We start from the raw sequence: 23,671 nt of genomic DNA on the forward strand, positions 1-23,671 counted from the left end.
GATGAAGAAGCAGAGGGAGAAACGGGACTCGCGTTAGCCGTATGTCAGGTTTACGATGCTCAGCGGTTACCATGGAAACCCATGGTAGATATCTTGAAAGCAAAAAAAAAAAAAAAAAAAAAAGGTCAAGGTTGAATATGAATGCAGGGTAAAACGTAATTGAAAGTGATCGAGAGAAGAAAAAAAATCAAATAATTGTTTTATTTTTTGATTTTACATTTCAAATGTTTAAAATTATGCAAATTTGTGCAAGCAAAGGGGAAACGTGTTCATATTTTTAAAAAATTTAACAATCAAGCCAAATCTGATTTGTTTTTTAATGACAAACGCTCGGATCTCAAAAAGCAGAATCAGACCAAGTTGTAAAAATCAAGTTTTCATATTCAAGCCGAAACGCAAGAATAAGATGAAAAAGAGAAGAAGAAGAGCAGGAAGACGACCAGGTAAATGAACATGACTGAATTCTCCGGCAGAGAAGTGGAGGAATGAGCGGACTTAAATAGAGAGGATGATGACAGATGTCGATCAGGTGTGTCTCATCGGCTGCCTGTCTGAAATGCGTCCCGCCTCCCAAAACACCTGCAGGTAAAGAAACAGAAAAACAGGTGTAAACAGAACACAAAGACAAATATTCCATATTATTTAACCATGTACAAGTATGTGTTTCATGAAATTGCATTGTCCCCTTCAAATAAATTAAACTAAACTAAATTTTGATCGTAGAAATCATTTATGTCTCCAAAAACAAACAAACTACATTATACTTTATTTGTACATAAAGTGACAACAAATAGAAATATTCCAATAAAGCAGGAGTAGCTGATTATGCAACAGTTAATAACTATATCATATGTTAATATATATATCATATGTATGTGGTTTTACAGTATTATGTATGTATGAACCCCCCCCCCCTCCCCTCTGCTGCCGCAATCATGCAAATTTCCCAACTGTGGGACTAATAAAAGTCTATCTAAACTTATTTTAGAAGTTCATTAAAGAATATTTTATATTAATTCATTTATTCATCTTCAGTATCCACCTACTGGCAATTTGAGACCGACCAGTTCGCCTGCGTTTCAAGATGCCCGGCTTCACTACATTGCGGATTTTTAGTAGGTTTAGTCATCTGATAGCGTACGCGCATGCTATTGGCTGACAGCATCCGGAAATGTGTCAGTCTCACGCACTTCTGCATACCAAAGAAAGGCTTTACACAATCTATCAGAGTGTTTGGTAAAACAAAAGATTTTAAAAGACTTTGAGAAGTCAGGATAAATAGTCTAATTACACATTCACTCTGCTAGAAGGGCATTGCTCAAGTCAAACATCCCATAATCGAACAGGATCATGGTAGCCGTGAAGCCCCAGCGACCGATTGGAGCAGAACGGCGTCCCGCGGTTCTGCGGTTCCTTTGAGGACCGGCGGTTCCCCGGCGTGGCAGCGACCCTTCAGACGGGGAGCGGCTTGTTTACTAAAGCGCTGCCTCTCGGCGCCGTTGGTGATGTCACGCATAAGATTCGATTCTTTATTGTTCAAAGGGGTCTGTTATTGCCACCAGGGTCTGAATCTCATCACAGAAATACATCAAAGGGAGATGAAGTATTCTGGTGATTCTTCAGAGGATGCCTGTCGGAGGAAACCGACGCCGTCTCGCGGGTGAGATGGACTCCGAAGCTACCCCCTCGACTCGCACGAGTGCGACGACTTTTTCTCGGTTTACTTTTGGGGTTCTTTTGTGTGGCGTCGCAGCGAGGAGGAGTTTGGAGGGTAATGGAGCTAAACGGGAGGCGGATAACGATGGGATGACGCGGCGGCTGTGAATAATCTCGACTAAAATCGTTCGTGTCTGATTGTGATGTTGATGCGGATGGAAGTCGTCTCACGGCGGAACGCGGAGGAAGACGGAGGACGATCCAAACAGCTAAAGATGTCATGCGACTAAAAGGGGAGAACATAATCCTCCAGATTAGGAGGAAGACTGCCATCACATTCAACCCAAAGGGAGAAGCCAACACAAACACAGACGAAGACAGATTCCTTTGACCTGAAACATCAGACCTTTTTTTAAAAATATTTATATATATATATATATATATATATATATATATATATATATATATATATATATATATATATATACACAGTGTATATATATATAAGCTGAATATATTCCCAACATCCCGACTCTAAAATGACAATTTTTCTTGCCGACAGATGACAAAAAATGAGCCGTCTGTGTTTGCAGAGAACTAACACAACAAACCATACATCTCTGACTTCATCTGGGGTTCTGCCGTTCCATCACAGATGTTGCGTCGCCGTCCCGCTGGAACGCCTCCTCATTGGGGACGCTAATGCCGCTTTCACACCTCCTCTGCTTCGGTCCAGATCTTCTGACCGTCCAGATCCAAGTTACATCGAACACCCACATCTGTTCCGACTGAAATCAGACCAAGTTGGACTTTTGGACCAATTGCAAGAGCAAGAAAACCCAACAGCAGCAGGAGGAGGAGGAATCTAACAATGACGGATATCCAAAGTCAACTGGGACAAAACGCATCACACTTCATTTCTGAGAGGGAAGCGAGGCGATGGGTCTGTTTCCGTCTTTCAGGTGTGAAAGCAGAGAAGAGTTTTGTCGGTGTAAATGTGGGAGGTTGTGTTGCCTCACAGGTGGAGAGAAAACGCTCCAGAATTAGAACAGAATGACGCCTTCAATCCACAATCAGCGTCTTCCCAAGAACGATAGTGAAGTGTTTGATTTGTCGGTAACGGACGGACGTTTTTTGCGTCACGTGATCAGCCTCCAGCGGAGGATCATGGGAAAGTGGAAGACAGTGGCGTGACAGTCAAACAATAATTGCAATGGGCTTTTCAAAAATGAGCACCGTCAGTGTCATTATCGATCCTACCTCCGGGGGCTGTTGGGAAGGCTTTAGGCCTGAGTGCAGCCAAGGCGTTTGGGGGTGGGGGGGGTTATTAGTTTCCCTTCCTCTCAGCTCATTTTAACAGTTGATCCTCCTTCAGCCAGCAGATGTTGTCCGGCGGTCATTCACTGTTTCTTGAGTGCATTAAAATCCGTGCTGACACTCTTCCTTCCACGCATTATGCAAACACGCCGCAGCCCGGAAGATCAATAGACACGGTCGAACTGGAGCAGGGGGGATTGTGGGAGAGAGAGGCGCCATGAAACGATGACAGGGTGACCCCAGACCAAACGACACCAAAGACGGCAACGGCTTTTCTTTTTTTTTTTTTGGGGTCTTCTTTGTTATTTCCAAGTCTGTCGATTTTTTATCAAATTTGCGGTTGTGAATTGAACTCCACACCCATCCCGGCGCTCGCTCTTGACGTGACGACTGTCTTCTACTTCCGTGATAATGAGGTACGCTTCTAATGAGGGCAGCGTCCGTTTTTTTTTTGGGCCACGCTGAACAAAGGTTAGTCAGATCTGACGCCGCTCGCCGTTGCGTTGGGCTATCTCCTCCGCAGAGCAACACGCAGACAGGAAGTCAATGACGATGTGGGAAGTGTATAATCACGCTCTGCCTCACCTACACGCCTGCACACGGCGGTCGGATGCATCACGCTTCCAGACATTTACAGTCTGCTCCATCCCTGGTGGGGGTGAGCTTATTGCTCTCTGCAGCATTAACAAATTGCAGGAGGTGAGGTATCAGATTAAAGATGCCCTCCAGCAGCCAAAAACACACATTAATCCTCCAGCGGCTGCCACGCTGAAGTGAACACCATTATTTTTTCGGATGACACGGAGCAAAGGTCGTCAAAGCGCGTGTCGACTCAATCAGCTGATCGGAATCAGAAATCCAGGATCTACGTAGATCCTTCAACCACCTGACGATGAAACGTCGATGAGGACGATTAAATAATCTCACCTCGAACTCGGAAACCTCGAAACGGCGAGATGAGGCGACTAATGGAGCTTTCACTAATTGGCCTCATCTTAAAACTTAGCTAGAAACAGAAATTGAAGACGATTTAGAAATCAGAAGCTCAGACTTTCCTCCTCCATCCTCTCCACCGGTAATGGATGGAGCACAGCGTGGTGTCGGTCCAACATCTACCATTTGTCCACAGCTCAGTGACAGCGAACCCACTGTCTGAACGAAGCAACAAATTTGGAGATGGGAGGATATTTTCCCCGGCAAAACCCCCCGAAAAACGTCTTCCCTGATGTCTGCTCGTAAAGGAAGAAAAATAAAAAAAAGAAATGCACCCGGCTTCACAGACATAACAAAACGCTGTTAAAAAAAAAATAACTCAGCTTCATTGCATTTTCATGAGAATTCAGAGCTCATCTCATCCACACATCCAAGGTGCTGAACTTCAATGAGTGTCTTTTATGTGGTAAAAAACCACACAAAAAAAAAAAAAAATGCCGTGGAAAACAGAAAGTGTCGAAAGCGTAACAAGGAATCAGGATCAAGATTCACAGGGGACCAAAAGGTGATTGGTCTAAAGACTCTTTTCCCTGGTTTTCATTTTATTTTTACCTTTTGCTTGAATTTGATGTTGCTGCATAATGCTGAAAGGTAAAGGTCACTCAAGGACTTTCCAGGTCTTGCCATGCCTGGCATGCAAGGATTTCAAAGCTCAGGATTCAGAAACCGATTTTAAGACATTCAGTCTGCAGATCAGAAACATCACAGAGCAGAAGATCGTTTGCCAAAAGATGGTTTCAGACTCTTCAAGAAGGTCTCGGTAGATTTCACCTCAAAATTATTGAAGCTTTCCGTTTTTTAGAACTTCCGGTCAGAGAAGCGAGCGAGATCGAAGTATCTCCGGGGAACATAGAGGTCATCTGACGACGCTACAACTTCTTCCTGATTCTAATCCAAAAGTTCAGGAATAAATTTACAGCAAAAACCATTTTGAAACATTTCAGATTTTTTTTTTTTTTTTTTTTTGCAACGAAATAATGAAAAGCATCTTTTCTAAACCCAGAATTTGTCGTCTGGGTGGTAGGTTAGATTAATACCTTGCGTGCTCACATCTTTTATCTTCGTCGTCTGCATGTAGATTTAAATTTTGATTCAATTCATCATTGCTGTAATTTTTGTGGGCCAGGCTCCTCTCCCCTCGGTAAACATTGCTGCGTTATTGCATCAGACTTTTCCCACAAAACATTTGGAATCGAGGCCGGAAGCCAGTCCAGTTTTCGAAATAGGAGGTTGGGGGTTTTTTTCAGCGGCGCAGCAGTTCCTGAGATGTTCATGGGGGAATAATTACCGTGGTGATGAGAGCCGGGGATGTAATTGTTACTCTAAAGTCATTTTTTTGTCTCAGCAAAAAAAAAAAAAAAAAAAAAAAACGCCCATTCTGATGAGGCGCTGCGATTCGCCAGTGTCAGCTGGCCCCGGTCTAGAATCCCCAGTTGGGAGCTAAGCCGTTCTCAATTAAATCCACAACCGAGCACTTTGATGGTGGAGGGCTACGCTGTGAATTAGCCTCTGTGTGAAGCTTTTGTGTCTCTGCCACTGGCTGAGTGCACTCACCCTGACCTCTTTCCTGTCCTCAAGCAGAGACTGAGAAAATTAATGAAATGAAAAGGAAGCCAGTGTCAAATGAAACAGGGTTTTATTATACACCTCTATATAACAGAAGACTGGAGAAGTGAGGTAAATAATGGGACGCGGCGTTCCTTTATAAAGCCGTAATTCTAAGTGAGAAATTGTCATCAGCCGGTAGGACTCACAGCACAATTGGTGAATCTTCGCACCATAATGATGTCTCATTGAACGCGAAACAGTCGGCGAGCGAGTGTGCCGACTGTACATTTTCTGCCTGTGCAGAGCTTTGATATTCTTAATGCCACATTCCTTCTGCAGGATTTCTAATGCCCCGGTTGTAAAAACGCTACGACTAATGCATCAGAGCCCCCATGGACTCCGTGGGGGAAGGAGGGACGATGGAGCGAGTTACTGCATTTTTTGTTTTTATGTTTAGACACTCTGACCTTTTATGCTCTCGCGGGCCACTTAAAATTATGTGGCGGGCCACATTTGGCCCCCGGGGGGCTTGAGTTTAACACATGTGGTGTAAAACGTGCCGATCAACTCAGGATGAAACTCATTAAAGATACTAAATAGGCCGTCTAAATAGACTACAACACAACTGCTGAGCAGTTTGCATCATTTAAGCGGGATAATCCAGGAACCTAAAAGCTCGTGGGCTAAATTAACACAAGACAAACTCCATCTAAGACTAGTTGGCCTAACGGTGATTCATGAAGTATTTCAAGACTAAGCCTGCGCCAACTTGAGAGTTTGAAGATAAATCAGCTGATGGTACAGTAATTATAAAGCTTATAGGGCTTTTGAAAAGCTGACTCGATCACTGAGGCCATTTAAAAGGTGATGGATTCGGCGCGGATGCAATCTCTTTGCAAACAAACCAATAAGCTTGTTCTGCTGCGTGAATAAACTTCTATTACGGATGTGAATCACCCCAAAAATGATAGATATGCTTTGAGCCCCACATGTATAAGTTCTCATTATATAATTCCCAATGAGTCTATAGATAAATCTTTTTTATGGTTGTTATTGGACGGCGAGAGAATCGACAAATCATCCATATCAGGTTTATCTCCTTCTCATTAACGGGTAAATTAAATGACGTAGCCATCGAGCTGCTTCAGCAGCCTTATCAATAAGCATTGCAATTTTCAGCCAATCGCTGCAGACTTAGCTCTACGCTCGGTAGGTTTGTTCCTGATTACATTTGCATTCCAAGGAGAGTCTTGTCTGCGAGTCGTCCATGAGCTCCTGATGCATCCTGTGTTTATTTCTTATTTTATATTTTTAACCCATCCTTCACTTTTAGCGTTAGCGGCGCAGGCTAATACCCAACAGCTCTGACTTGTTCGGCCCTCTGATTTCCAGCCAAGGTCGTCCCACCGCTTACCCCCACACCCCCTTTATCTGTAATGTAAGACGTTGGGAGCAGAAGTATGACAAAGAGCACACGTCTCCATGTTTGACAGGGTGACCCAGTGGGCGAGGAAAAAGCTTCTGCAACTTGGGGAACGCATCTGGCCGGCTCGGTATTATGACAAATCTCCCTCAAAATGAGAGTATGCTCGCAATATATTACGAAGCTTGATGGGAGCCTTGTGGCCCGGAATGAATCCGGCAGCTGCGTCCTCCCACCCTCTTCCATTATCTGCTTGAGGGAATGACAGTTTGTCATACTGTATGGATACGACTTTTGGGCAATCAAGGGATTTGATTATGAAAATCCACATTTGGTTTTTAATTGAGGGATAGATCGAGCGGCTGGAGCACGTTCCTTCAATTTTCATCTCATGTTTTTGTTAGTAGGGTAAAAAAAATAAAAATGACCTTGGAATTCACTGCGCTCATCTCTGTAGTCTGGCAGCCATGAAATTTTGGAATTACTTAGAATAAAACAAATTCTAAATTCAAATAAAGTTGAATTTATGCCAGTTTTTTTGGTGTAAGCTGACGACACTGGAGTTAATTTATGAAGGAAACTTCAAAACGGAGGTCATTGCGACATTTCGTCTAAGAGCAAGAGTGAATGCGAAAACCTTGCAAGTGTTGATCCTTTTATACATCAAGTGAAACTTTTAAAATTAAAGTAGTTTTTAAGGCTTTTAAATGGGGAAAAGTTGCACGACATGTAAGAAAGAAAATGAAAAGAGAGACGGCGTTTTCTCACATCCAAACAGTCAGAGGAAGTTTAAAATATAAATGAAATTCCATGACCTCATCTGTAAAGACTCAAGAAGCAGGAAATACGTTTGTTTTACCTGGTTTACGTTTTAGCCGCTTAAGCTTAAAGCGGGAAAACCTAGCATGCTGGGATCAACAGGAAGTAGATGTCGTCTAGAGATGTGGATGTCGGCGATGGACGAAACAACTTCAGCTGACCCTGAGTCGACTTTTGACTGGAGCTTTTTTCCACTTCCTGTCGTCCTCAGACGGAATTTGTGCCTCCGTCTCGGACCGATCCCGCCGACCGAATCGTCTCCGGGTCCAGGATCACCGATAAGCAATCGGTTCGACACGAGACGCCGGTTTTAATTAAAGCGCTATTCCCGAAAACTCTCTCCCCCCACCACCACCAGCACCACCCAACACCAGCACCACCCCTGGGCCCGACGGAACCCCCCGCACCACACATTACTCTGATTTAGCGCCGGTTTGTGTTTACTCGCTTGGGATTGTGCTAACCTCCATTTTTATAAACACTTGCAATAATCCAGGTGATAAAAACGGTTCCACTATGTTGTTTTTACTGTTATTTTGTCTCCAGTTCCATTTGATGGGTATTTATGACTTATGTTTGCAATCAGCGTTGGTGGAGAAGAATGGCAGCGCTGTAATTACCAACGTTTTATGGAAGAGTAAATGGAACCTTCAGCCTTGTCGGGAGTTTTTTTTTTTTTTCCCATTTACCCAGCATCAAGGGTTTTTCCTTTCCGTCTAAAATTAGGAATTTACAGGAGGTATTTATCCCGGGGATTTATTCGGCTTTTTAGTCCGCCAAATAACTGATCTTATCTCACAGCCTGCTGGAGCCGTTCATTGCTGTTTATGAGATATAGATGCGGTGCATGTATATGAAACTACTACACTTCCAGCCCAAAGAGCTGGAAAATATTTTAAATGATGGATATTGTTATATATATATATATATATATATATATATATATATGCATTTGTATTTACCACTTGTGACTCAGTCGCTCGTGTCACGACTCCGCCGTCATTAAATCCTGCCACTCGGTCGCCACCGTGTGAATGCGCCGCGCTCATTAAATGCTTTACACCGGCTAGTAAATGCTTTTTTTTTTCTTTTTTTTTTTTTATCAGACAAAAGCCTTTTTAATGATGATTCAACAAAACTGTACCTCCCTGCTTCTTTGCATAAGGAGGTCAGAGAGGGCAGGAAAAACAAGTGAAGGCAGAGGTTTGATTCCTGGTGAATATTTCAAATGCAATTAATTTACATCCTGACTATTATGTGGAAAAACATAATATTTCAGGAGATTCCCTCACAGCTGGCGCCAAACGGTGACGATTCCGTTCGCTTGTAAATGAAGGGCCTCCTTGACGGATTTCACCAAACTCTATTTTTAAACCATGTGACTTTACGATGACGCTAGAAGCTGAGGAAAATCATGCTCTTGTACTTCCTGCCAGGCCATGTTGATTTTGCACAGCTCTTTTTGTATCACGCTGACTGATTTTTATTGTCTTTATAATTATAATTATTATTATGTTGTAAAACGTCCCCATCGGTGCCTTGTCGTTGGGTTTATCTGCCCCCAGCAGGAACGACCGGAGTCCTGCTGCGTCGCTCAGTCATTCCAGGCTAAGCTAATTCACATTCTGCTCATAGCAGATCAGGTGTTAACAGAAAAATAGGATTGTGGGTAAAAATCCCAGGTGTTGTAACTCAGAATCCTTTTTAAATGCTATGTACATTCCTTAGCATCTCCTGCTACACGTAGCGTGATGGCGTTCCTTTCGGGAACCAGACGTATCGGTCAAGGCCGTGCTGACGCGTGCAGCCAATCGACGCGCGATGACGCACGCAGAGGTCACACCAGATGATGGCGCGTTTGTTTTATTCAGCTTTCTAACATACCGGCGGTTCACGCTTACGCAGACGACTGCTCTACTTCCCTTTCTTTCGTGTCCGTCGTCGTTGTGAAGCGGTTCCGCACTCAGCTGGCGATAAATGACTGATTTTACCTCGTGTAATAAATCTGAACCAGAACACGCTGTGCTGATGTTTAGTCCTCTCAGTGTAACCCACACTATTAAAAATGGGGTACTATCTGTGTAAAATCCCTCCGCTGGGGCTTTCTTTTCTCATTTACGCACCTTTTTTCTCTTCTTTTTTTCTGTTTTTGTTTTATTGTGTTTGCACGCACAATTGCATCTTACGCCTCAGTGTGTGATTGTTTAATTAGTTGGTTTTTCTCTAAAGCTGCTTTCGTGACTGCAGGAGCGAGTCTGGACTTGGTTTTGCTTTTCAAACGCTCCCAGAGGCTATTTTCTGCTCTCCCTGCTTCGCCAATTGATATTGTCTCCGCCAGGGAAGAAAATCAAGGAGTTTTGTCATGTTCCAGCAGGCGAAAAAAAAAAAGGAGATACGGGGGGGGGCGCGAAGGAGTGGGAATAGGAGGAGAGACTTGTGTTATCCAAGTTCAGGAGCAAAACATGATTGTATGGAAAAAAAAAAACTATGATCCAAAACAATTCGGTTTTGTTTTTTTGTTTTTTTTGTGGGACAAACTATTCCGCTAACCTCTGGTCGGTGACTCCTGGTCTGTAATGATGCCCGTTTTCCACTCCTCCCACGTGGGGCATCTGACTTTGGGGGGGGGTGGCGCCATGCGATTCAAAAGAAAGCATGAAGGGACTTAATTGGCTTTTCACTGGAAAGAAAAGCTACCAGGGAGTAATAAAGGAGGGAGGGGAGCGACAGGAGCTGAAGCAAGAAACATTAGCTTTTGGAAACGAGCTCTGTAAGCCATGCAATTAAAATAAAGTGGTCGACCATGCCAGTTGGCCATTTCTGTTTGCTATCGTGGCTTCGCCGGTGTCCGGCTCCTCCGACCGACGTGTTCTTTTGATCCGTTGGTGATTCTCCTGAGATGCATGGAGGGATGGAGGATTCTGTGAGAATAGATCAGATGGAGGAAAACAGGAGGATTCGGGCAGAAACCGACGCTCCTAATCAGAGGTTTCCCTTTTTTGCAGGTTTACCTGAATCTGTGGACACGTCTCTGATTGCCGCCTTGTCAGGATGGTCTATCTGGCAAAAAATAAATAAATAAATAAATATATATATATATATATATATATATATAAGTAGATAAATGTAGATAAATAAATAAATAAAAAGGAAGTGGAATCGTTCTCTGATGCGGCCACTGTGGAGAATTTAATTTGGGAAACAAAGACGCTGCGGTGGGTTTCATTCCCACGGATGATGGATGAGCAAAGGCTTTTCAGATGCAAAGAACTCTCAGATTTAGGAGCGAGGCACTTCTGTTGATGGCGTCCCTGAGGGGGGAGTTCTCCCTCACAATCAGTGTCCAACTAACCATAAAACAGGTGGAACTGAGTTACAATTACACTTCCTGACAGTGATGAAAATCTCTTTTGGAGTTCAAGGGCGGATTTTTACCGTTAGGAGGGTAACGGTCCTGAAAAAGGGGGCGGGAAGCGTGGACACAAGCATCCTCGGTCCGGTTGTTTGATTGTCCGATCCGGAATGATGAAGATTTAATCCCGTCCTCAATCCCGGCGTCCTTCTCATCCCAACAACTGGACTTCAAACTGTTGTTCTCTGCTCCGTTCCCGCCCGCGGGTGGCGCCCCCTGTGATGCATTCGCTCGTAAATTGCCCGCATTGTGTTGCTTTTCTTTCTCAAGCAAAATGGCTGGCCCTTACAGCTACAGTACGACAGACCATAATAGTACACACTGGGGTGTTTGGACACAATTAGTCTGTCTAATATGCTGTTCTGAGAAAAATGTAGAGAACTAAAGCAGCACTTTTAACCATTTTAGCTTCTTCAGAATCCTTTTCACATCACACTGACTTTTCAGAAAAGCTTTGTTCAGTTTTTAATGCTTGAGCTCAAATCATGAACCATGAAGAGACACGAGCTGTGTGGAACCAGAACACACCACCAATCACACGTCTTTATTACTACTATTAAACTATTATTATTATAACTATTATTACATGAAGCTGTGTGGAACCAGAACACACCACCAATCACACGTCTTTATTACTACTATTAAACTATTATTATTATAACTATTAGTACCATGAAGCTGTGTGGAACCAGAACACACCACCAATCACACGTCTTTATTACTACTATTAAACTATTATTATTATAACTATTATTACATGAAGCTGTGTGGAACCAGAACACACCACCAATCACACGTCTTTATTACTACTATTAAACTATTATTATTATAACTATTATTACATGAAGCTGTGTGGAACCAGAACACACCACCAATCACACGTCTTTATTACTACTATTAAACTATTATTATTATAACTATTAGTACCATGAAGCTGTGTGGAACCAGAACACACCACCAATCACACGTCTTTATTACTACAATATGCTGTTGCTACTGTTACTATTCCTACTATTATTATCACAACACACGGCTAATCACAGGTCTTTACTACTACTACTACTTTACTACTACCATACTATTATTACTAGTACTTCTATTACCATTGCTACTATTACTGTTGCTACTAATATGATTAGTAGACTAATTGTGTCAGTCTACTAATACGATTACTATCATTTGTTTTACTTTTACTGCTATTACTATTACCAATACATTGCTACTAGTATGACTACTAATATGATTACTGCTACTACTATTACTATTATTGCTAATACAACTAATATTGCTAATACATTAGCATTGTTACTATTACTAATGCTACTATTGCTATAACTACTATTACTGCTAATACTATTACTACTGATACCATTAATACTACTGCTACTGTCAGTATTACAACTATTCATATCACTGTTACTGGTACTAATACAAATGCTATTACTGTTACTATTGTAACTATTTCTGCTAATACTACTACTATCACCATTACTATTACTACTATCGCTTTTACAACTATTAATATTACTATTGTTACTACTACTGTGATTATTACCTCTGCTATTTTTAGTATATAACTATTAGTACCAACGCTCTGGTTCCTCAGTTAATTAGAACCAGCGTTGACGTTTTTACAGCAAATTACAGCAAATTGTGTTGATTCTTATTCATCCAGGTTGTCGTAATCCCCAGAGGATGAATCAAAAGCAACTTGACCTCCTTTTACAGTCTGAATCTGAAGATGCTTCGTTTCTCACTTTTAACCGACACGTGAGGAGATGCAGGTATTTAAACCTCATTCAAATACTCATCTCATCCTTTATTATGTTTTCTGTAATGCATTAGCGAATATTTTGGCTTCTGCCTGTTTTAAACGACACGCCGTCTGGAGATGAAGATGGAATATTTGACACAGCTGCAGACCGAAACAAAACGCGACGTGTACTTAGGGAATAAACTGACATCGCAAAGAGCAGCAGAAATATGTGTCAGAGCCTGAGGGAAAACCGCTACCTGTCCCGTCTCAAACATTTTCCTTCTTATCCCTTCCTGCGTCTCATCACTTAAGATCAATGGCCAATATTTTATCTTCTCCTTCTGTAGCTTTATCTTTATGAATATATATTTCCCTCCCATTTTTACTCATGTACATTTTGTAGTTCAAGGTAATGCATCTTGAGTCATGTGGCGATGAATTCTTGTATAGCAATATATTTTTAAATATTCTCCGTATTGATTCATAAATACACGGTTTAGCAATTCTGGCCTCGTCTAAATTACATCCTGAAATAAATGACGATTATAGCTCCATGACGACCAGCTGTACAAACACAACGTTTCTCTCGATGGATGAATAGATGGACCTCCAAGAATTTATTCTGAGTGTCGGTAATATTGTATAAGTCACGACGTCTGAGTTTGTCTGTGAGCAAACAAGGGATGTATTGTGATTTCTTTTCCTGGATGTAACTTCCTGATAACAACAGCTCCATTGTCGACGTTCAATGGTTGAACTCAATAACTACTTAACAGGAAGTAAGTCGAATAAAATAGAGCTACAACAAAGTGTGTACATTCTATGAAGACCCAATGGAATACGACCCCATAAAGTGACCTCCGGCCTAACAACCAAACCAGCAGGTGAAAATGTGTCTGATATGTGGTAAAGGTGGATGTTTAGAGTACAGACAGTTAACCAGATAACAGAACTACAAACCTCACTCCATCCAGAGCGACAGATTAGCCATCAGAAGCCGATAAAGCGTCGGGCAGGGACACAACTGACCATGAGTTGGCTGATGGAACCGCGTCCGCTGTAAGAAAAAGCTGGCAGCTCCCCGGAACCAGACTGAGTCCGGTTCTGCCAAGAAGCAGACGGAGAGTCGGTTCCTGAAACGACACGAAATAAAGAGAAGTAAGAGTATTTTTTGGGTTTGATTTGTTTGTCGTGATTTATCGTTTTGTAGGGGGGGGGGGTAATCACGCTTATTCAATGCAACGCTTTAGTGCGGGGGTAAATATGATTCCTGTCGGTTTGTGGGTGTGTTGATGGGACTGCACACAAACTACATGAAGGGGTTTTGTGAGGCTCTGTCAGGGGGGATTATGGTGTGTCCACAGCTGACGGCTCGTCTTACCTTGAAACACATCCATCCCAGTTGTCACCATCCGTCTCCTCCCCTCGCTGATCCATCATGAAGCCGTAAAAACAAATTGTCAGACTCCCTGCGGTTATAGAAAGATCTAGGAGGAACACAGAAGTTAGACGTTTACCAACTATTGAAAGGCTCGGAGACTGATGACGTCACCAAGGTGAGGTGGTCATGTGGTCTGATTTCAGATGATCACAGGTGAAGCGAACAGGATGCAGGTGTAATCATGTCCCCTCGCTGTGATTGGTCGTTTAAATTCAAATTCCTCAGCAGAAATCTGACTTTTCTTTTCATCCATCAGGTCTTATCTTCCAGAGACGCATGAAAAATGCTTCTGAACCACTGGATCCGTACCCGGTTACCACCCGTCTCTGTTACTGTAATGCAAGCCAATAAATATTGACCCCCCCCCCTCTAAATTCTAATCTTTGAACCTCCCAACCATGAGCCACATATGGATCCGATTCCACGCTGCGTTTTATTTCATTTCGGTTGGCCGTGATCCAGGGATCCACATCTGAAGGGTGATCAACTCCTTCCTCTGACCTGGAATCTGTCACCCCCCCCCCCAAAAAAAAAGAATGTCACCAGAATCCTGGTGTTAACTTTTACACACACCATCTGATCACATGACCTCCTGCAACTCATGGTGGGGGGGGGGGGGGTAAACATCCCCTCTCAGATGCGTCATGGTGATCCTTCATCGCCATAATCAGCTGCCGGTGGTCTGAGTGGGAGTGAATTAATTGGGTGGAATTAAGTGGCTTCGATGGCGCGCCTCCCTCATGCTATTGTTCTGCTTTGTCATAGCAGTGGTCGGGCATTGCAATGCTCTTATTCTGCCAATAAAGACTAAAACAGAGAGAGAAGGGGGGGAAGAGAGAGGGAGAGAGAGAGAGGTGGGCTGTGCCTTGCGGTGAGAGAGAGGGAGGGAGAGGGAGAGCGCGTCGTCGTGGGAGCGGTTTGCTCCTCCACATCAGACTCCTTCTAACCCTCCGTGCTGGAGGAGCGAGGAGGATCCTCTCCTCTGTGTTTTTTTTTTCCTCTCTGCGGGCGCACGGATAACTACCCCCACCACGGCTGGGAAGATGGTTTGTCTGCTGCATATGGTTACCCTTTATTCTCTGAGCGTCTTCAGCGGAGCGTCCGCCGCCGCGCACTGTGAGTATCCCGCCTCAGCTCACCTGTACGCCGCTTCTTTAAGTCAATGCGCGGCGTCAGAGATGCTCGGATGAGGCAAGTTTTTACGCCTGGCTGGTACCCCCCCCCCCCTGCCCGCGCTCCTTCCCACCCCCCTACCCCTTCGGTGGAGCAGAATGCGCGTCACGCTTGGTGAGATGTCTTCTTGAAGTCCGGCTCTGAGACTAGACTTGGGGGGGGCTTCTGGTGGTCGGCGTCACGCTGACGAACAAGTTGCTGCTGTTTGGGGGTGGGGGGTTGGGGGTGGGGTGGGGGTATGAGGTACGCGATTGAAGGTCAAGCAAACAGGTCCGTTCCTTTTCCATCCACATGTCAGACGCGGCGCGGAGAAGCCCGCGCTGCGCTCAAAACCCCCGCAAAACTGCGGGTCCGCCCGGGGGGGGGGGGCGCACGCACACTTCAGGTCATGTTTTTTTGGGGGGTTTTTCTTTTTTGTTTTTCTTTTTTTTGCTGATGCGTTTCGGAGGAGAGAAACTGCTGAGTGATCACAGACGGCGGCTGTTATCGGTCCACTCCTCCGTTAAAGACAGACCCCCCCGCCCCCCAAGGGTTTTCATTTTTTATTTGAGGCTGCGCAGTTTTAGCGCTGTCTTTAATTGCATGAGCGGTTCCATTATCCCGACTGGTGATTTGTGGAGAACAGAACAGTTTTGATTAGTCATTAATCATTGATGGCATTTTGAAGCATCAATTATCGATGCTTTCAGCTCCTCGCTTGTCTTCTTCTGCTCTCCTCTGAAGTAAAAGGGAGTGTTTGTTCACTGCTTGGACAAAAATGAGCGAGTAAAATGTCTGCTTGTGCATCTTATGGATTCATTAAGAAAATAAAAACAATACACAAAGATTCCCTTTTGAACCAAACCCGTAACTTTAGTTGTAACCTCAAGGAAACGCGTGCGTAATTACGCAGAGGTGCGTTAGGATGAGCGGACTTCACTTCCGACCGGTTTATTCAGAGGGTTTCAGTGAGGATGGGGCCTGATGGCATTCACACAGTCACGTGTTCACACAGTCACGCGTTCACACAGTCACGCGTTCACACAGTCACGCGTTCACGCGTGGATGCCGCTGCGTCCAAACCGCAGCGGCGCCACCGGAGCGACGCGCGGCGAAGGCCTTGCTCAAGGGAACGTCAACGGCGGAAAGGAAGGAGGGGCTCCTACTCTTCCTCCTCATCCTCTTCCTCCTCTCTCACCTTTAGGCCAGCACTGCAGTGGAAAACAGAGCAGGAGCTAACACCCGGTTGGAGATATCAGGTGTTGATATTTAGTCACGTGATTCTGATTAAAGAATAAAATAGAGAATGGATGGAAAAACATTTTGAGTGACGTTGTAGTGAGTAGTATTATAGTTGTATTTCCACTTTTCCTTAGAGAAAAATAAATATTTCCGAATCTTAATGTCAGTTTAAGAAAAAGAAAAACATGATTTAAATTTGAAAGCAGCTTTGAGTCACGACAGGGTGAAAAACTTTACCTTTGAGGAAATAAAACACGAGTGGGTGTCATATTTAATGGTTTTATGAGTGTAATTAACTGCGGCTGTCCTTTTTCGACAGTATTTTAGCGTTTCTTAATTAATTATTTCTTTTTTATACGTTCTGTCGGCATTCACGTTGGTGACTGTGCTCAGAGTGACTTGAATAAACCCTACAGAACAAAGGTGAACAGGAATCATCAAATCTGCAGCCTTGAGTTGAAGTTATTGAAGAATTTGTCATTTTAAAGCTTCACTGCTTTCAGAATCATAAAATGCACTTATTGTACTGTTTTATTAGTGGTATTGAAAATGATTTGATGCTTTGATAGTTTTTGGACGTTATTGAGGACATTCATGCTCCCCAGAGGATGAACCTTTTTGCCTTCGACCACCTCCATACCCAAGCTATGATCATTTATTTTTAATTTACAATCTCCTGGTTGTAACTTGACGCTTTTTGGTCAGTTTTAATTCAACATCCCCCAGAGGATGAACCTTTTTTTTTTTTTTGGACTACCTCTGGACCAAAGCCATGATAATTTCTTTTAATTTCACAAACTCATGATAATAATTTGTTGCTTTTTGGTGAATTCTTTTGAAATATCTCGCAGAGGATGAACCGTTTTATCCTGTACCAGCTCCATGCCGGCGGGGGGGGGGGGGGGGGGTGAACCCTCTCCCTCTCAATGCCCTCTGAGGATAAAATCTAATTTCTTTAACAAACTCCTTGGGATTATATTCATGTCACAAAACAATTCTGTGTTGAAGGGGAAATGTTACAATCATGCGGCGTTAAAAATGCATAAGGTAATTCCCAGCAGCCATTGAACACATCGGAGGGATGACATCATTTGATCTATGTTTTGTGTTGATGCTCTGTAAAGGCGGGTGTCGCCGTTTGGGTCGAAGTCGTTAATGCAAAGCAGAGCCGAGCTAAAATAAGCCGCATTACTCATTTATGGCAGCGAGCGACGATTGGCTCCCACATCCTGGAGGTCAAATAGTTGCCCTCCTGTTAACCACCGACGAACGGAAGGCGGGGAGACGAGACGTGGCGCCCGGCGAGGCCTTTGTCTTCCTCCGAGGTGTCCGTCCGTCTGCTATGTTTTCCCTCTCAAAGAGGAAAATGGCAAACGCGTCATGGGACGCGTCGGCACACCGTCGTTTCTCAGCGGGAGGTAATTGATATTTTATTGACGTGACCTTTCTTCTAACGGCCGAGCGACTGGCGACAGAGGAGCGCTTCACAAACCTGTTAGAAGGACGTTTGTCCTCCCCGTCCCTTAATCTTCTGATGAGCCTCAAACGATGGAACGCCATCACCAACAACTGTTTTCTCGCTCTGGACGGACCGGGAGGTTGTTTTTTGTTTTTTCCCCCCTCCATTCGTGAGGCTGAATGTGGGACGGGGTGTGGAACTGTTAGCTATCAGCTAGCACATGTTTGCTAATCCCTTACAAACAACAGACCATAATATTGTATCCGGGATTAAATCTGAAAGCTTTTCACGTCATAATAAAGTGTGATCTGTGTGTGTGTGTGTGTGTGTGTGTCTTCAGTCAGCAGACTGGTGGTTAATCATGGGTTGGTAGTATTATTAGTATTGTTGTTCTCACACTCCTGCTGGTGATGATGATGATGATGATGGTGTTTATTTGTTTATTCGCTGTTTATTTCATCTCCAGGTGTTTCGGTTTGTAGTTTAACTTTTCGTTAACAGCTTGTGTTGGAAAAGGCAGGAAAGAAATGAAGAAAAATAATAATAATATAATAATAATAATATAGCAGTTAGTTAATATAGTAGTTATAGTAGTCAAGAATAGAGTGTTGGATGTATTTTTGGATATGTTTTATATCTAATCCTGGGTAATCTCTCCATTCTGTAGCAGTTTAATGTGGATTTTAATGTGCTGTGATGTCAGAATTCTCTTTTTTCTTCTTCTCTTTCCTCTACTTGGGGTTCAGGTAGTGCTCCCCCAGTGGTGGACATTCCCACGTACTTTAATTAATGATATTTAAAATGAATTTAATAATATAACATTTAATTTTCTCAACATAAAAGCCATAAATCAATAAAATAAAAAACAACATTAAAACCTGATTGGACTTCGATTAAATTTTATTTGCATGCTTGCCTATAATATGGTGGTTTTTTCCCCTTTGACTGGGGGGTCTGGGGGTGTCAGACTCGTCTATCCACATCTTCTATGGATGAAGCCTTGCTGATCAAAATGATCACGTGACCTGATCTTATTGTTTATTGGCTCCTTGCTGTGATTGGTGGAAGTGTTTGAAAGGCCTTCGTCCGCAGGCGATGTGACGCAGGCCTCGACTCCGTGATTCTCTCACAGCGGGGTGTGTGTGTGTGTGGGGGGGGGGGAGGGGCATCAGACGATAACATCATTGAATTTCTTTTCCATGTGTGGAAGAGCCGCGTCGTAAATTACCTGAAGATTCCATCATTTAAGTTTTCTCTGAAAGCAAATAGTTCACAACTAATGATTTCCTACCTGAAGCACCGAGAACGTGCCGACGCAGAGCTGATGGGAATAAGTGTGTGTGTGTGTGTGTGTGTGTGTACCTGCAGATTGGAAGGCTAATGAATGTGAAGCAGGCACTTAAGAAACACCTACCGCTGTACACACTCAAGGCCTGATGAATTTATCCGGAGGTAAATGAGGCAGAACGCGGCGCTGTGACAGCTCAGGTACTTTTCCTCATGTTCAAACATTCAGCGGGTTTCTTCGTCGCCATTAGCTGATCAATCAGACAGTCGATTGTGAGGAAATTAATTTGGGACTGTTTTGATCAGTGGTGTCATTGTTTCAGTCAATTTACCAAGAAAAAGAAAAATAATAATAATGAAATAACACAAATTGCGCCGATTTCCTTAAATTGTTGTGAGTTGTGAATGAAGTGTTTAGATCACATGTGTCAAACTCAAGGCCCCCAGGGGCCAAATGTGGCCCTCCACATCATTTTATGTGGCCCGCCAGAGCATAAAAGGTCAGTGTCGAAAAATAAATAGGTCAAAAGTGTGCTTTGAGCAAAACTACATTTCCCACAATGCAGTAATTCAGCCCATTTTAATATTGACAAAAACATTGTGAACAAAGTTAATCCCTAATTTGTGTCTGATGTTATTTTTCTTCATTCATTGATAGTTTGATCCTTGATTGATGGAGTTCTGTGGGTTTATTTATTAGTTACATCTGGCCCTTTAATGCTGATGTGGCTCTTGGTGAGAATGAGATTGTGGATTTGGGATCCCAGTTGATGATATCAATTCAGATTTTTTTTTAAAAATTACAGCAACCATTTTCTACAATGTTTCCTTTAATTTTTTTAAATTTTTTGCTGTAATCTAGGAGCATATGAATTTTTTAAAATTCAAGTCCACCCAAACTGAGTCCAGCAGCTGTTGTTGTTGTTTTTTTATTTTAGGCAGGACAACATGTTTAGCTCTAACAATCGGACAACCAAGAATGTCGATCCAAACTAAAATCTCTGGATTTTATCCAATCAAAGAATTTTGTCTCTTTCGATGCATCTCTATCGAATCAGGTCGTCGTGGAGACGAGCGACGCCGTTTGTTTGAGGTTGTTTTCCTTTGGCGCTGAAGTCATTTACTTTCTCAGATTGGAATTATTCCACTGCATAAAATAACCCCGACAGGAATGTTTTCAATTTCATGCATGAATCATATGAAATGTAAAAATCCTCGATCGATTCAGATTCATTGTTTACAACGGTCTGTTTCATCCAGACGTATCAAAAGGGGTGAATATTATGGTATGCCAAACCCCCGTCGTCGTGATGGAGACGGGGATAAGAGGCCAGACAAACGGCGGCGAGATGTTTTTCATCGTTACCCTCTTCGGTTTCATACATAACGAAATGTTTTTGATTGTGATGGGAAAGTAGAAAATACAAGCGACACATGATATAAGAACTATTTAGAGGAATAAATTTCTTCCTGCTCCCTCAGGAGCATAAAAAATCTATGGTGATGAATGTGGCGCCAGTGGAGGTCTTTCCATTTGCAGCTGTGTTGGTCACACGGTGACACTGCAGCAACCTTCCGTCTGCAAGATGCAATGAATACGCTTCACGTGGCGGCGGAGCCTGAAAGTTTCATCCCCTATTTATTCTCAGTGTTACTGGCAGATGGTGAGAAAGGATTATCAACACCCACTTTCTATTGACTGTGCCAATGAGTTTGATGTAATAGTCTGCAAGAGACGGCGGCGCTGATGAAAAAGGAGACAGAGGAAGATATTTCCTGAGCATTCAGTATCTAAAAATAAAAATCAGGGCTTTACGTTCTCCACCAGCCGATCTCTCGGCTTATTGTACCGTACCTGGGAATTAGACGCGGCCCGCTCCCGCTCCTTGATTTTGATTGCGATGCGTTTAAGAGGTGCTGGGATAAGCAGTTTGAGACTGGAGATGCTCTTTTGGAGAGTTAGAGAATCAGGAAAGTTGAAATAAACGAGCAGCAGCGTCTGTGTGACATCACTGGATGGACGTCTGGGGAGTGTGACATCACTGGATGGACGTCTGGGGAGTGTGACATCACTGGATGGACGTCTGGGGAGTGTGACATCACTGGATGGACGTCTGGGGAGTGTGACATCACTGGATGAAGGGGGGGGGGTCTATGAGAATTTCCTGTCTTAAACTGCTGACATGTACAGGAAGTACTCCGCCCAACGCCACCCATCAGTTAGTACAAGCTCCACCCCCTCACCTTTATGTGTAGGAGATGGATGAATGGATGGATGAATAAATGGATGGATGGATGGATGGATAGATGGACGGATGGATGGATGATACATAAACAGGTGGATGGATGATGGAAAGATGGATGGATAAATAGATGGATGGATGGATGATAGACGGATGAATAAACGGACAAGTGGATGGATAAACAGGTGCCTGGATAAATGGATGGATGGACAAACGGATGATGGATGGAAGGATGGATGGATGGACGGATGGATACATAAACAGGTGGATGGATGATGGATGAACAGATGGATGGATGGTTGGATGGACGGACAGACGGATACTCCATCAACCACCGCGTCTCGTCTGAGCTTCCCCACAGCGCCTCTCTGATCTCCCACTGCCCCTGAACGCACCAGGAGCTGCTGCTCCGCACAGACTCCTCGTGGACGTGGGGGCCGCCCAGCACCTCGGCTGAGACACCCGTGAGGCTGGGGGGGGGGGGAATGGAGACGGACAGAAGGTCAGAACAGATTTCACACCCGTAAAAATTAAGAAAACAAACAAACAGCGTTCCGTTTGAAGCCAGGAGCTGAGAGGACCCCCGGTGGTCCCAGACAGAAGCCCCCCCAGCGTCTGATTGTCCTCTGCAGCTCTGTTCCCCGGCCCATGGCAGCTCACGCCTGCTGATGGCTCCTTTTTTTTTTTCCTGCTAAATGTGTTGTAGGTTTGCCAACACAGATAGAGTGTCAGCATTTGTTGAAGGGCGTTAACTGGTGCTGGACGCTTGCAGCCTCCCCGAATTTCCCAGCTGATAACGAGCATCTCTGGACAGATGTGTCCAAAAAAAAAAAAAATTCAGATAGTGCGTACAGGATGCACAAAAAAAACCCAAAAAAAGAACAGAACGCCTCCCTCTGAGCTGCAAACAAAAAGCGACATTAGTCAGCGAAGCGCTGACAGTTTGTTCACACGGAAGCTCGGAGGAATCGTTTAATCAGCAAAACTGGATGTTTGGACAGTTTCACAAAGTCTAACCAGTGTGTTATATAATGTACCTGCTATATATATATATATACATATATGAATTAATGATGTTATGATGGGACTTTGAGCTCATGCATGGAGGTGACATAGCAATTAAATATCAGAATTTGCTTGCATTTAATAACACAATCTCATCTGCATATTGTTTGTGATGTAATAAGATAATATACACCAATTTATATTCCGGGTCCGGTCATCCTGGAGCGTCTGGAACAACAACAGACTCTGTCATTTAATTACGAAGGCTTGTAACCATTAGAGGTAACCAGCAAATATTATTACCCCGACTAAATGTGATCCTCCTGAGCTCCGTTGCGGTGCATGGAGTGCTTATTCCATCTGTTCCTGCAGCTCTTACCCAGGGAATATTTCAGAATACGCCAGAGGCAGCAGAGCCTCACAGGCGTCATATCTATAAATCTATCTAGTCTGGAGTGACTGCACACAAACATCCCCAATTCGGTGAAAAAGCTATAAGAGCGGAACTCAATCAACTTCCTGCATCCCTGAACCTCCTGGAAGCATCCGTTCAAGATGGAGCGGATGCTTCTGAAGCCATGTTTTTATCTCGATAAAAAGTGTTTTGTCTCCAATAAATCCAAATCAACAATTCAGTTTTGCTTCCTTTGACTTGGAAGTAGCCTAAATGGTGCTTTTATAAATAGCTTATATCCGCAAATGCTCGCAAATTGATAAGATTACACTTCAATCAAAGGATGCAAAAACACAATCAAAAGGGAAATGATGGCACCATTCTGAGGAATATTACATTACAAGTAAAACTCAAGCCTAATATCATCATGTTATCATTGGCCGCTAATGGTTTCTACCACTGTTACCCCTTTGCTAATACGATATCATCCCATTATACTCATGCCTTGCCAAACTGTTATGCAC

General features: G+C 43.4%; 1 protein-coding gene across 1 annotated transcript in view; it reads left to right on the forward strand.

The window, feature by feature from the left end:
• Positions 1 to 15,409: 15,409 nt before the first annotated feature.
• LOC137605326 (contactin-associated protein-like 5) overlaps positions 15,410 to 23,671 on the forward strand; it is a 73,257-nt gene continuing 64,995 nt past the window's right edge. Inside the window, exon 1 of the mRNA XM_068329904.1 lies at positions 15,410 to 15,481. Within this exon, the coding sequence (XP_068186005.1) occupies positions 15,427 to 15,481 (55 nt within the window). The 5' untranslated portion in view covers positions 15,410 to 15,426. The remainder of the gene's footprint in view (positions 15,482 to 23,671) is intronic.

The sequence above is a fragment of the Antennarius striatus genome, chromosome 12 (assembly GCF_040054535.1).
Source record: "Antennarius striatus isolate MH-2024 chromosome 12, ASM4005453v1, whole genome shotgun sequence".
Taxonomy (NCBI): Eukaryota; Metazoa; Chordata; class Actinopteri; order Lophiiformes; family Antennariidae; genus Antennarius; species Antennarius striatus.